Source organism: Falco peregrinus, chromosome 2 (genome assembly GCF_023634155.1).
Source record: "Falco peregrinus isolate bFalPer1 chromosome 2, bFalPer1.pri, whole genome shotgun sequence".
In the NCBI taxonomy this organism is placed as follows: domain Eukaryota; kingdom Metazoa; phylum Chordata; class Aves; order Falconiformes; family Falconidae; genus Falco; species Falco peregrinus.
In genome coordinates this window covers 109,782,843-109,798,675 of record NC_073722.1, presented here as the reverse complement: position 1 = coordinate 109,798,675, position 15,833 = coordinate 109,782,843, and the positions used below count along the sequence as shown (strand labels likewise).

At 41.0% G+C, this 15,833-nt stretch overlaps 1 protein-coding gene across 6 annotated transcripts in view; it reads right to left on the bottom strand.

Annotated features, from left to right (window-relative positions):
* VMP1 (vacuole membrane protein 1) overlaps nucleotides 1-15,833 on the bottom strand; it is a 70,870-nt gene that overhangs the window by 30,616 nt on the left and 24,421 nt on the right. For all 6 annotated transcript variants that reach the window (XM_055796692.1, XM_055796691.1, XM_005233669.4 and 3 more), the window contains 2 exons: nucleotides 11,128-11,295; nucleotides 6,334-6,465 (listed from right to left, as the gene is read on the bottom strand). In XM_055796692.1, the coding sequence (XP_055652667.1) occupies nucleotides 6,334-6,465; nucleotides 11,128-11,295 (300 nt within the window). The remainder of the gene's footprint in view (nucleotides 1-6,333; nucleotides 6,466-11,127; nucleotides 11,296-15,833) is intronic.

Here is a 15,833-nt window from a genome sequence, read left to right as displayed (position 1 = left end):
TGCTTCTACAGTTGAACGTGTGCACTGGTATTGCCTCCACTGGTGTGCCGGCTGCCTGAAATACCACTGCAGCTGCACGGTGGAGTGCTCATTTATCTCAAAGCTACAACTGCAATTAGTTATTGTGTGTGGCCACAGGGCTGCCCATCTAGTTATGCTGGCGTGACGAGCAATGCCAGGACATTGTCAGTTTCTTTTAATCCATTACAAATTATCAAGTTCTATTTTTGGGTGGTTTAAGAGCCAGACGTTACAAGGAAGGGCTCATGCTTGCTGGAATGAAGCAAGTTACTGCTTTGCTTTAGCTACTATCATCGAGAAAGGAAGGAATTTCTGATAACCAGACAAGTAGACTGACCCTTATCAATCTCTGACAAATCAGAGCCAAAATCACCAGCACTGAAAAAAAAAAAAAAATACACTGTCCCTCCACAAAGAACTTAGAAATAAATTCAGGAAGAAAACCCACGCACAGAAAAATAATTTGTAGGATAAAAGTGAACAACTTTAACACAGCTGACGAATCCTTTTGCACACACAAGGCTTCCTACTCAGCCTAGCCAGCAGATGTGCAGCGCTAAGCATACCTCTCGCTTGTTCTCCCTCGGAAGTAGCAGAGGTTCCCAGACAGCTTAGAGAAGTGGTCTGCATACCAGACTCTTGTACAACACAGATATTTAAACAGTGTCTGGAGCAGAGGCAAAAAAAAAAAAAGTATCCATTTTCTTGATTACGATACCATAATTAATTTCTATCAGTTATTGAAGGCTGCCCCTGAAAAAATATTTTTGAAGCGGTTTATCTGATCCAAACTTTTGATCTTTTATTGGTCTTTCTCAGAATAGCGGGAAGTGAAATCCCAAGTATTTAGGACCAAGTTTTTCCCTTAGAAACTTGCATTGAGCATTCCCAACACACATAGAACATGCAAATCCAATGGCAGAGTTTGACTAAGTGCTGCTCCACAACGATGGTGCAAATGTAGCTTGCAAGATTTCCAGTAAACTTGGTGGCATCCTTTCTGAAAAGGCTACTTTCTGTTGTAAAGTTCGAGATTTGTTACTGAAAAAATTCATCTGAGCTAGTATCCTAATATTGAGCAAAAATATTGCAAAGTAATCCAGATTTTTCCAGTGGCTAATTTCTGATGTACATGCTTACTTGCTAAACATTAAAATGACAGAGGGCCAAGTAAAGGAGTTTTAGGGAACAGATCTTATCACAAAGAGCCGTTGAAAGAAGAATGTGAAAAAGTCATCTCTCTGTTACCATTAGCAAATGCAATGTAATGCTCATTGCTGTTTTTTCCTTATCTGTAAGCAGGTGTGCAAATGAATAGAACAATGCAGGCACAAGACTGCCCTATTCTCTTGCCAGTGTCCAAAGAAATCCAGCAAGGAGGTGGCTTACACAGTTGTTACTCATAGCTCCTATTGTCCATCCTCTGCCTGTATTAACTCTTTGCTACCTCTGCTCTCAGGAAGGCTTCTATAAGGAGTTCCCTTATCTAAAGCTTTCATTGACTCGTTCCAAAGCTTATTTCAACTCAGGAATTTTGGAGAACAATTTAAAACTAAGCTGTTCCTTAGTACATTCACTGCTTCACACACCCTCTGTGGAAAAAAAACCACCACATGTCACCATCTGTTCACTGTCAGTCTGCCATCTCACTATCAAGCATTCACAGCAAGTTTCTAAAGCAAAGCTTCAAGGTTTGATTAGTTTTGGATTTCCATTTAATTAATTAAAAGAGGTAAGATACCTCCCCTACATCTATTAACAAAGCCAGGCAATCAAACTTCAGGAATGCAGTGGGTGAAGACAAGCCTCCTGGTGGCCACCCATCAGGCAGCTCAGACCAAACACCAGCAATCTCCTTGTACCGCACAACTGATCCTGTGAGGAAGCCGGAGAGGGAAGGGGGTGACTGGAAGACTGAGCAAGAGAAATTACAAATGGAATTGGATGTTGGGTTTAAACAAGTTATTTCTGGGAAAGAAGAAAAAAAAAAAGTAAAGCTGTTCCAGTTATTGTATGTGACTCTGCCACTTCCATTTTTATGATAACTGCTTTATAAAACCCTGCCTGTGGTCTGCTGGAACTTCTTATTTCTTGTCCCAAATACCCTGAAAACCTTTGGATTAAACAAGCCAGCAGCCAGGGAATTCTTTTCAAGCAGGAACTTATCAGATACTAGCTGTTAATTTAATCACAGGAGAGATCCATTTTTAATTGGGCCACCTTCTTTTAAACTGCTAATTAAGTAACATTTTGCTTACTAGTTGAACCTAATCATTCCATTTGAGTGAAGTCACAGTGTCATGTCAGAACACAGTGCTGGGTTCTCGAGTAACCATGGCTGGGTGTGGTAGCGTACTTTGTTCTGCTTCTGCAAAGAGAAACCCCACATGAAGATGCAGAAAAGCAACCCAGCTCAAGGCAGCAGACCCTTCAGAAAGGCTGGAAAGATGGATTTAACACCCGTCTAACTGTCACTATTGCAAAAGTTCACCAGTTTAACTCCTTGCAGACAAGAAGGCGACTCTCGGAGCAGGAAGTTGTTCGGTGGAACTCCTGACGCAATGCAAACCCGAGCAGTTGCAGCTTAGCTTAATACAAACCCTCTTGAGTCCACGTTGACAAATTCTTTAACAAGCCCTGTGGTTACAGGGAAGCTGGTTTCAGTCTGAGTCACTCCAGTTCAAACAGTTTACTGGAAATGGAGGGGAGGGGGAATTTTCAGAGAAGTCATGTGATGGCCAGACAAACCACAACCAGTAAAGGTTCAGTGGAGTCAAAAACAGGTCCCAGCAACAACTGACAGTCAGTGTGCAGATGGCACTCGATCATTTACAAACCAGTCCTGCTGCACCTCAGCATTTAGATCGATTTAACCCTTTTTCAAGCTTGTACTCCTTCAGAGGGAGGGCACAGTTTGGAATATAAACAAACAGCCCTGGCAGATAGTAACATAGGCAACTAGCAAATATTTTTACATGGAAATTTGGCTGCAGCAACGCTGCACAGAAGCAAAGCCCGATGTGTAAATCATTAGTTCTTAAGAATATGCCACTTAATGAATCCAAACACTTAGAGCCATTAACGATTAGATACACAGCAAAGATATTAGTACTTTCTCCTCTTAGCAAGCAGTACCATGCTACAGCAAGGGCCCACGCATTATGCATTATCACAAAGTACCTTGAGGGAAGCTGGCATTAAACGCTTCATTTTCACCAGAAACCCCCATCAGCTTTAAGTGTTTCCCCATGACAGCAACAAGATGAGAATGCTTAACAACCAGCAACTATTAAACGGGCAAAAGAGAGTCCCTGCACACGTGCGTGTAGACATGAAACTGTACAAAAGTATGCCTGCACCGTATTATTACCAATGTGCTGCCCCAGCACTAAGTAGTAGATTCACTTCCCCTAATTGAGAGGTTGGTTTGCACGGCAGCACTGGAGATACTCCCAGTGGCTAAATGGGGAGCTCTGATAAAAAAACCCCACAACTCCTTTGCTCTGGAATTCATCTGGAAAAGAATTAACAGCAACTGAGGTACCATTTCAAATATTCATAATTTTTAAATACTGCCTTAACGAATCAGACCCAGTTGCTCTGTTCCTATAGTGTGCTGGGCTCTGCATTGTGTGGAGCTCCGAGGGGAAAATGAAAAAGAGAGCCCTGCTTGTAAACCACACTCCTCCTCCAGGGCAAAGTCACTGAATTTTAACAAGAGCAGCCACAAGGCAAGAGAAACTCAAGACACTCCCATAATGTAACCAGGACTAACTGGTGTGCACACACAAGGACGCAGAGAAAGGAGAAGTGAGTGCTCCTTTAAAATGAGGGGCTTTTTCTCAAGTATGCTAATGCAAAGTACAACAGGCTTACCCATCATCTGCAGGCTAATGAGTTTTCTCCAAATGTAGCTCAAGGAGACAGGTCACTTAGGTCTGAGATTTAGGACAGAAAATCCATCAACAGACTCTTTAAAGTAAACAGTATTTTATGCTGTGTAACACCGAATGGGGCACTAAACCTTTATGTTGTTTAATCCTTTTTTTGGTTGTTTTTTTAAAGTGCCAAGCTAGCAGGCACATTCACCCTCACAGATCCTTCAGGCTGGATATTATATTCGTGGTCTATTCTCACCATAGAAGATCCTCATCTGTTTCTCAAAATCACCATTGTTTTTGAGAAATAGCAGCGACAAGCTTTCTAAACAAAACACACGCACGCAGAAACGTCAAGGCATTTGGCTTTGCCTTGTAGGCATACAGCAGCTCAGCAGAAGTAGAGGGGGAAGCTATTCTTCAAAATCCAACACCCATTTTCATGCCTTTCAAAAAGGCAAGGATGAAGCGAGACCTTTCTACTGAAAAGAAGGCTCCTGTCACTTGACGTCAAACATTTGTAGTAGTCTCTGTGGCATGAGACACTTGTCACATCCCCCGTGTTTTAAGCATAAGGCTTCGACTTGGGAGAGTGGGAGAAGCTGCTGTAGGTAATAAAAATTGTTATTGAGCAATTTAAAAATAGACATTGTAACTGCTCATGAATAGCAATTACAGAACAAAGAGTGATAAGCTCTGCTGAAGATTGGGATTTACTAAAGGTCATAGGAAAAGGCAGGCCTGTCTCCCACAGACATCTAGCAAAAACACGATTGAAGCCAAAAGCAAAAAGGAAGTCATATTAGCAAATGGAAAAAACTGAACTGTCAGTTTTATGACTGCAATACAATTTAATCCGATTGCCAAAGCCTCATGTTAAGAGTTTTATAGAAACCAAACCACAAGTGGAGTTTAAAAAGATTTTTTCTTTTTCCTGGCCATCCATCCTCAAAACAACATGCTTCAATCCAAATTCAATTGCCAAGAAAATAAAATCAAAAGTACTGGTAAATAACACCATAATTTTTCTTAATTAATTACACAATGCCATTCGTTTACTAAGGGCAGTCAATACAGCTAGCTATATTTTGGCCTGTCCTGACAAAATGCTCTCTAGCAAAAATTTTCTTCCCAAGAATCTTACTGTGCCTTCTGGAAACCAACTCTGGCTGCTCCCACAACTGTACACGCATATAATTTGCTGGGAGAGTTTCAGTAAACACAGATAGCATTTCAGCTAGCAAGTCATGTATTCAGCGGGTTTCACTGTTTGGTTTGGGGTTTTTTTTTTCCATGACTTAATTTTTATACAGTTAGGGATTACTTCGCAAAGCAAAGACTGATGATAAAAACCAAAGATATCCCCACCCTGCACGTTTAAAGAATTTACTACTTACAATAGCAGAAAAACCCTTTGGAACTTTCTAGTAGGGGGAGGCTCTCGGGAAGCACAGGGTTTACTGTTAGAATTACTAGATTGCACTCAGTATTTCCAGACAAACCACTTTCTTTCATGGAAAAGCTTCACCCATTTTTTGAAAAGGAGAAAAAAAAAAGTATATACTTATACCAAGAAAATACCCTGGCAGAACATTTTAAAGACATCAGTGGATGGTAAATAGCATCTGCTGGTTTTTTAATAGCAGTCTCATGACCTGTTTCAACTTAGTAGCAGACAAAACAGGACAAGAAGGAAAAATACAGAAGAAAAATTCAGTGGCAAGTAGTTTGAGGAAAAAACATTTGATTTCCTCTAAAACAGTATCACTAACTCATGAACAGGATCCAAACTCCAAACCTGAATGAAAAATTATCAACATAATATCTGACTCATGTACAGCATCAGTCGCAAACAATGCTGTAACACAAGCACTATTTAATCCATCAAGAAAATAAATGACAAGAGCAATAAAAAGGGATTCAGAGCAGTTTGGTTGCATCTTCACATCAGGGGAGGGGAAAAAAAAAAAATGTATGTTTCCTCAGGCTGATGAATAGGTCATGCACTGGCCTCTGAGGGTGTTAGTGGCAAGGCAGGCAAATGTCACCTCGAGGGGATGAGCTGAGACTAAAAAACCATCTCCTGGCCCAGGGAGGCTTTAAAGGCAGCTGTAACAGCCATAATCACGGAGTAGCACCGACTGGACCACTGGTTTGTTAGCCCACTTTCTTCCTACCTTTATTGTGCTAGAAGTCTAAATAAATGCAGTATTTGTAGCAAACACTTTGGCAGCGCTATCTGTATGTGCTTCAACAAGCTGCGTTCTTGTCCTCCCATCACCAGAGGTACCTCTACCCAGTGCAGGATCTTTTTCCATCCCCCTTGCGAACTCACATCGACTGATTTTTGGCCCATTCCCATTTCGTTGGAATGATTATTTACTTCATCTAGTTGTTCTGTTTTATTAATTCTGTTGTTTTGCACTGTTCTTACTTGTGCAGTCTCTGCATGTTCCAGCATCTCCTCAAATTCCTGATACTCTTCATCATCAGGTTCAGCACCAGAGAGTCGGGCCGCCCGGGCCATAAAATATGGGGGCAGCTCTCCAATGGCTGTGCCAGCACCCTGAGAAAAAAATAATTCGGATTTATTTTTGTATTTATTCTTGAATAGGAAACATGCGATATGCACAGTCCCGTGGACATTTCAGGTTATTAGAACTGATGAGACCACTGCTTTGAGAAGTTTGCTTTTCCCCACCAGGTCCCATTCCTCACTGTTTCAAACAGAATGCTGCTGCTCTTCCCCTTGTTTAGCACAAGACAGCCTCTCTCAGTGCAGACCACCACGCTGCAAGCCAGCGGCTCCCAAGCTGCAGTCTGCAAGGTCAGAACGCCACGGCGTGAGCATCCCTGGGGCCCAGCCGAGCTGGCAGCCGGTGGCCAGCTGTGCTGGGGAGGCTGCAGCTGGGGAGCCGGCCAGGCTGGGGGCCCCGCTCGCTGACACCATCCCTGACTCAGCACAGCGCTGCCATCTCACCCCACCGCATGATGCCAGACACATTCGCCGGCATGTGACAGCCCTGGCTTCAAAATGATCTGGGAACTCCTCCCTGGTGCCGTCACGTAGTTTACTTGTTCAGTCATGAGACCTTGTGCAAGTGTTTATTAGAAAACAGGCTCGAGTTTTACTACAGCTATGACCAAGGAAAATAAGGTTAAGCAAAGTCTGATCTCAAGTCTTCTCTCTCCTTTACATGGAATAAAGCAAGCCAAGAGAACTCGAGATGAAAGTAGCGTTGCTTTCTCACCACAGGAAAATTATATTTGTTTTCTCAGGACATCAAATGACTCATCTCCATCTTGTGGGTAACTGCAACTTTAGCTTAACCAAGGAAAAAACCAGAGAGACAGCTAAGATTGAACATATGGATAAACAGAGGCTAATGAAACAGGAACTTGGACTAAACTCAGAATGGTTTAAATATAGGACAGGTAATAGCACAATAGTCGGGCACCACACTGGAAAAGTGCTAAAACTTAGCTACATGCAGATGGCTTTTCTCTCTTAGGGTCAAGAGTGAGTAACAAATGCTTTTCCACTCCTTTGAAGCAATGTGAAAGCTTTTCAATTTCCTTTGTTCCTGCTCTATATGCAGCTGCAAGCAAGGGAGAATTCCAGCTGCTGTGGCTATTCCAAATCAACAGGTCGTGGTCTGAAAAGCCGCCGCTCTCTGTAGTTACCCAAACTGTTAAATTCTTGGTGTAAGCATATAAAGCGCACAGCCTCGTATGTTTATGCCCTTGTTTTCCACAGAAGAAAAAAATTACACCAGTGCAACAAGCTCAACTTCATTAATCTGCCTATTTCTGGCACAAGGGGAGATAAGCCTGAAAACAGTAGCAACAACGTTTCAGAAAAATTAACTTGAGGTTATGTTCTCAGGGTGATGCAAGAACAAAAAGTCACATTGCTTCTCCAGCCTCTGCCAATTTGCTTTGGCTTCATTTTATTAACCGAGGAAGAGGGCTGCATGCGTGTACTGGACATGAACTTTCTTTAAATTGGGTAGGTCACATGCTCATTATTACAAAACATTTCAAAAGTGCAACAAAAATCATATGATTTCATGTCTGCTGGAGATACGTTCTTTAAGTGCATTAAAAAAAAAAGCAGCAATTAAGGGATCCAACCCAGTAACCATTTAACTGCTTTTTGTATCATTAGCTGTCCATTTTCACCATTTCACTTTGAATACCAGTTTTACATGGAGATTCCTTGGACTAACAACAAATTGGAAAGGCAAATGCTAATCAAAATTCTTTTACACAAATACATTCAGAAAAGGAAACTGGGAAATTACTCTACTAGAAAGAGTCTTTTAAACAGATTTTATCCTGGTCAGGACACAGGCCGCCTGTTCTGCTAATCCTGAGCAATTAAACATTTTTATTCTTTCCCCTTATTTCTTGTAAAAAAAACAAAAAAAGCTGCAACACATTAAAAATGTAGGGCACTATTGAATTCCTCGTCCCTGTGGGATGGAAGGCTGTGAAAACTGGCATACACCTAGCAGATTGTTTTTGAAAGTCCTTCTGCAGGCCAGGACTGGTGGAGCCAACTATTACAGTGATTGAAAAATTCATCATTTTCATTTCACCCAATAATTCCTTAGATTCAGTGATATTTAATCCTCATAACACTCATTATCAGCAAAAAGGGCTATCACTGACATGCAGGGGAACAGTAATGATTTTAATCTCTGGAAAAAAACGTACCTGGTTTAAGTTGGCTGAAACAGCCGCTGATGTTTTTGTGATCTGAATCAAATCCCTTGTGCAGATAAATCCCCACATTCAAACCTTGCAGGATACTTAGTCTGGGCAGCTTTATAGTCGGAGGTCTGCAAAGTCCCCACTGGGACCGACCTGCTTTCAACATTTCACATGAAAACTTATATTGCTACCACCCTCCTGTCTCCCTCCAAATAATCAAGGAGATTGGCAAGATTTCACGCTGGAGCCTTTCAACATAATTTCACTTTACAAGTCTAAAGGAAACGGGCTGTTGGTGGTGTTGGACCCATTCCTCACAGGGCTCCATGTGTTGCATTAGCAGCACATCTGTATACATCCAATAATTCCTTTTCTTTTTCATTTATCCAGTATTTATCATAACTTCAGATTTTACATCTAATTAGAAGCTGCTGGTCCCATAAAAAAAAAAAGATTTTGTGAGCTCATTCAATCACACCCAGATTAGGAATTAAACTTAATATTCCTGATTTTAGTTTAAAAGCAGAAAATTTTATTTTATTTTTTAAAACTAAGGTTTTGATTTGCAAAAATCAGCATTTTCCCTTTCTGGAAGTCATTGTTACTTTCCTGTTAAGTGGACATTTGGTTTGAGTGTGACAGAATAAAAAATAATTTTCTTCAACAGCTTCCATAAAAACTGAACTGGAATTAGGACAAAAGAAACAGACTGGAAGAAGCAGCAGCAATTGCCAACTTGATTTGGCTTACAGGAAATTAGCAAGCAATGTTTATGTACTCATGAAACATTCCAAGAAAGCATAACATTACACTAGACACCACTGGTAGACAGAGGATGCTCCCAAGGGAAAATCTAGTGGAGACAGAGTTCAGTGAAAAGGTAGCTGACAGTGAATTTGAAGGCGAGAAGAAAGAAAGAGGGGAAAAAGTGGGATACAAACATTCCGGCTCGGTCCTATTCCCTTGGCCTTTCCCTTGCCTGAACCAAGAAACACAACTCAAACAAGAGACCCAAAGTACCATTTGTTCTCCCTCATGGCTGCTCAGAAGGATACAAGCTTTCAGGGCTTGCAGCTCCATTAACTCATTTCTAAACTACGTAATTCTCATCATAGTTCAGCTATTTTACATGCTTAAGATTAAGCAATGGATGCTTACGCTGAGCTACATTTTTATTTTGCAACCCTAGAAACCTAATTGTAAATGCCATTTTTATTACTCTAGTCCCCATTAAACAAACTTAAGCAGAGGGGGAACAGGAAGAAAATAAAAAGAAATCTTATATTTACAGTCTTAAAAGTACTTGCATGTTTAGCTACTTATCAAGCACTCCGGCAATTCTGTCTTCTCATTAGAAAAAGTGAAATGCAAGATGTACTTTGCTTCTTGAGAGGGCTTTAAGTCCACTTTCTTTCTCACTATTTTGACTTTGGTACTGCCACACATTACTTCAGTCTGCAATGCGTACAACCTAACTGGAATTTCTGTTAAGTAACACAGCTGCTGATAATTTAAAAAGTTGTAGTGACCCAAGTTGCCTTAATATTTTTTTTTTTTCTTCTTCATATCATTAGAAGGAATACAAGGGCAGACATGAGATACCATGTATTTTCAGAATTTCCAGTCTCTACATTTGAACTGGACAACCAAGAATTCCATAATAAAATCATCAGCTAGAACAGGAAGTCAGTAGTAAAATAAAGTTCATTTGGCATGCAGTTCACAGCAGATGCGTCTGTGTAAACTGTGATTCAAAATAATCTACATGTAATGAAAAAACCATCTAATCTGACCAAAATTCTCCAAAAATCAAACTTCTATAAAAAGCTGTGGGGGGGTCAGAGGTGGTGGGGGGAGAAGGAAAATGCAAGGGAAGTTCCAATGACAGCGTTTCCTAAGACTGTGATTCACTTAAAAGCTAACGTACTTTTCCTGTTTTAAGTGAAAAGTTTGCCATAATGGAAACAGGCAGAGAAACAGAAATAAAATACATAAATGTGCAACATAACACTCTCTTATTTAATCCAATCTATTGATGCAACCCAGAAAAACATTTCAGCTATATTAGAGCCAGAGTCCTTCATACAAATAACTGCAACTTCACTCAACATACAGGCTCAACATTTTTGAAATTTATTGCTTAACTGCATGCAGTGCAAGACCTGACAGCTGCATGATCATTTGGGATGCAGATACCCTTTCTGAAACTTACCTTTTACATCAACGGCTTTGAAGTACATGTTTTCTGCTAGCATTTAGAAAAGCAGCGGATGCTGCAGTTGATAGAAAGATAGCCCAGTAACATCCTATTACTTCTCCTCAAAGGACATTAACATTATCCAGGGCTGGAAGGCTGATCACTAAGGCAACTATTCACATTGCAGATACAGACATTACTGTTGGCAGTGTAAGCCATCATTACTTTGCTAATTCAGGAATTGTTGTGTATTGCTGGACAGAGAAAATAAGTGTGTAAATTAAAATTGCTGAAGTTTTATAAACCAAACCTTACCCACATGCAGGCCTCCAGCCTGACTTTTGAGATGATGGCCCATAAAGAAATGGATCCTTCAGTCGTCTCCTCATCAGGGCAGATAATTTGATCCGGGTAAGGAGGCTCAGGAAAATTAACTGAGTTACATTCATATGCAGCAAGAGTAACCGATGCTATGTGTGGACCCTGAAAAAACACAAGTAATTTCAAATGCATTTTAGGTTAGTTAGAACAAAAGTTAAAATGAAAAGCCCACTTTTGTCCCTGATGCAAAGAGCCTAGGCTAAAACCTAGTGTTTCTCACTTTGGCCATTAATAATGTTATATATGTAAAATGTCATGCCGTTGTACAGTAGCTTGAGGTTGCCAGGGAGAAATAAGAATCTTTACTTCTTAAAAAAAAGAGGAAAATTTTCAAAACTTTAAAATGTTCTCCTTAAGGTATTTATAGCCTACAGCTTTATTAGAGCAGGTGTTTTCCCTACTGTTGCTTTTAGAGGATGGAGGCATTTAAATTCTGTTACATTTTTTTATTTTTATTTTTTACGACTGGGACTTTACAACATCTTACAGTGGACCTTCTTAACTTTTGGAACTTTCTCCAAAACACAGTTGCTTAATTTGTGTTAGATTTTCTGCATATACAAGGAAGTGACCTTACTGCTGTTTGCAAAAAATGGTTTGAAATATAAGCCAAAACCTTAAATGTTATTTGTCATTTAATTGAATTACTTCTAGTCTCCATCTTACATTAAAAGATTTTTTTGGAGAGACCTCCAAATACAACTGGTATAAAGATCTATTCAAGAACTGAACTGCTACATATGCAAAAAACCTGAAAGAATTGCCATTATTTTAATACAAAACAAGTGAGAAGCAATTCAAATCATCTATGGCCTGAACACTAGATGTTGTAATTAAAAAAGAAATCACTTGGCAAAAGGTCAGGGAAACACTGTCCAGGGAAGGAGGAGGGGAAAAAAATAGGGAGGGGGAGGAAAAACAGAAAACTACTGAGTTCAACTAAAGTCTTACCATAAAAGCACAGATTTAAATAAAACTTAAACCTTTCTTCAGGTGCAGAACAAATTGCAAACACCTTAACTTCTGCTATTTATTATGTGATGGATCTTGACATCATGCTGGGAAACATTGTCAACAATATTCTACTTTTTTTTTCCTTTAAATGAGTCATGTTTCATTAGACCAAGAAGGGAGCCTCATACCCCCAACCAAATCAAAGCTCCATTTAATACAGGGTAACAAGGGAAAATGAAATAGACCTCAGCACTGCCATTCCCCTGCACCAGGCTTCCAAAGCTCACTTTGAAATGCAGGAGCCAGAGATACATTCAGAGGACCCTGCAGGCTTCATTTGCACATTAAAGGCTGAAATTCCACAGCAGGTCTCACACAAAAGGTGAAGCTCAGCTGCTTTTTCTAGACTGGCTGGGAAGAAGATTTTAGTCGGGTTCGCTCAGTAACATTTCAGGTCCCACTGAAGAGAGCAGAGCACAATTACATCGATAAGGTCATTTTTTTAGAGGCAGTGAAATAAGGATGTTGAAAAAAACCCACGCCGGTTATATTTTTCTGTATGACAGCTCCAACTACTGTTGTCATACGTAACCAATTGAAAACAAACCCATTCTTCTGGCAAGCAACTGGTAAAGGGCAAGCTGCTCTGACACCAAGCAAATTATTTATTCCTTGTTACTTTACAGGAGACTAATTCAAAGTGCTCTGGCATACTTCAGACTATGTGAACACATAGGTGTAGCTTCCCGAAATGAAAAACGAGACACAGTCCCGCTCACAAAAAAAAAAAGAAAAAAAGTTCATTGAAGCAGAACTGAAAAAGCGGGGATCCAGAAATTGATACACGAGCGTGACTTTGATATGGAAGGGAGAATAAAGAACGGATGAATGAACCAGTGACTAATAATGTATACTATCGACATCTCTATAGGTCTGCCCCAGTGGCAATGAGCTCCTTGTTGGTACTTGTCACAAGATCATCCCTGTCCCCAGCAGCTTCATATCTAAACAAATGCAAGGAGAGAGTTGAAACTTTCCTAGAATTATAAAGTACACTCATGGCAAACCTGGGAACCTCTTTCTCCACCGTACTCTGACATTCAGGGACTTCAATCCCATCCCTTGCTTGCACACACCCCACCCCACCCCCCACCCCCCCCCACCCCCCGACGGCTCCCTTGGGGGAAAAAAAAGGGTCTCAGGCCATCTTCCTTAAATTAATGGTTTTCACCTGCAGAAATTTGCAATAAAATTCTCCTGAATAACAAATTTGCATGGAGGAAATCCCCCTCCCCCCCCCCCCCCCCCTTGAGTTGTAAATGACCATTTCCTACCTTCCCTTGAGAACAAGGGTCAGGTTGTTGCCAAGGCAGTGAGATACAGTGCGTCAATCAAGAAGTACGGTTTTCAGTTCCACAAAATTCAGAAGACATACCGCACTACAGTGTGACTACAGCCAGCTGCGGCGGCAGACTGTTGGTTTCAGTTTTCTAATAGCAAAAGACCAATTTAATCACTACTATACGAGGTCCCCATGCCCTTGCAAGGTTTCAGTGCTGGCATTAGTAGCGTTTCATCTCGAACTGCAGCGAAGGTGGCTGCCCAACCTCGGGAGAGCAAGCAATGCCAAAATGCTAGTGGGAGACGGCTCCACGAGGCTCTTACCATGAGCAGCTTCTCTCAACAGAGCTGCCATCCTTGAAATGGCATGAAGGTCTCAAAACATTGGCTCCTGTTAAGGGAGCTCTCCCAGCCTCCACAAATGGCTCCAACAGGAAAAAATTTACAAGTAGCCGATGGAAAGAAAAAAAAAAAGGCCTTTCACAAAGCAGCTGTAAGTGGCCAACGAGCCACCTGAAGGCTACGCCAATTGAACGTAACCCTTCCACTGCAATGTACACAATTCTATAATGGAAAAAAGTTGGAGTTATGGAACCCACAGAAGCCACATTTTAACTGGAATAAGAAATAAAGTATAAACGGTTCATTTAGAGTGATGAAGTGTGGAGTACTGTTAGTCTGAGCGAGCCAAGGGAAAGGAGAACAATCCCATGTCCTCCCCTGGCAGCGGAGCCCAGCTGCCCTGCTAGTCAGACGGACAAGGGCTCCCAAGCTTGGCAGGCCGCGTGCAACTTCTCCGACATCTGCTTTTGTTCTAGCTCAGCCCTGAAAGCTTACCCAGAGCGTTATACTTCCACAACGCCTGGTTACCAAGCTCCTCAAAACAATGGTTGCCTAAACAGGACCATGGCTGCAATGGGGTGGGAGGAAGAGCGGGAGGGTCACTGGTGTTTCTTAACAGAGGTGCCCTTTTGCTTTCTGTCTAGCAAAGTGATGGTTGAACTCTGAATGGAACAGGGAGCCAGCTTCAAATGGGCTTTAGGTGTCACCTTTGGAGAATCTCAGTCACTATACACTCAGATGTTTTCTCTGTACTCCTCCCCATGCCAGAAGGATTAATTCTCATACAATTTTTTAATCCTCTTCACAAATAATACCTCCTCCACCCTTTCCTCCCAGTTCTCTGCATGGGGCTGCAGTAAATACTCAGCGTTTTGCCTCTCTGCAATAGCTCAGTTTATTTCAACACTTTAGGAAAACCTGGAAGATATCCCTCCTCGAGTCCAAGTGCAGCTCTGCCTTTGAAAAGGGCATTTGCAAAACTACTTCAAACCTTGTCATACCAGACAACAAATATTAAACCCAGGCAATTCAGTAGACACGTTGCTTGCCAAACCAGGAAGAGTCGCTGAAAGTCAAGGCATGTAAGATCCTGAACACCAACTGTCTTTCCCTCGTCTTCTTCCAACGATTCACCCCTCCTCCCCCCCCCCCCTCCCCCCCCACCTTTTAAATTGCAGGAGGCACTAACAAGAGCTAACAGAGAGGAAATTGAGAGACCTTCTGCTGGCTCAAGTGAGAAACATTTGCTTGCCACTACCGATGACCAGAAGGAGCCCGTGGTTAGGCTGGAATGCGATTTGTTAGAAATATCTGTACAATTTACAAATCAAACAAGACAAGATCTGGTCATCAAGATCAACTCAACATAAATCTGTTTTTTAGCAATAGTAATTTAGGGGAGTTTGGAAATCCCTATCTATACGACCCCGATGTCTCGCAGAAGGTAACGAACTCCTGAACTCACAGGCCTTCAGAGAAGTTTTAGTTCAGTGACTGAAGGCAGCCAAGTTAGAATAGACACTGCTAATCCTTAGAAGTGTTATTTTAAATACTGTAGTATGAAATTTCTAGAAAGTATAATCTTTTAATCTATAAATTATGCCTGAAAATTCATCAGTGCAAGTAGAAAGAGACGACAAGCACACGTAAAAAAAAATCAAGAAGTTAAACCCCTTAAAAATATGCTGATATGTATAATTCTTACAACAGAAAAATCTTTACCATAAGTGACTGAATATCCAAAATGAATAATATTTTCACATTATTAATCATTCTGAGCACCCAGACTATGAACACAAAGCTATAAACAAACTCCACATCAAGTGTTGGTTTCTCACATGCCCCTTCACAGCACAGCCACCCTGCTGAAGTGATACAAGCACACCAACTACATCTAATTTTAACCTTTTTATTTTGGGGGAAGATATAATTTTAGACTGGCTCTAATTTAGAAACATTTCTCAAAGAAAAGCGATATGTCTGCCAGCAAGAAAAATATTACA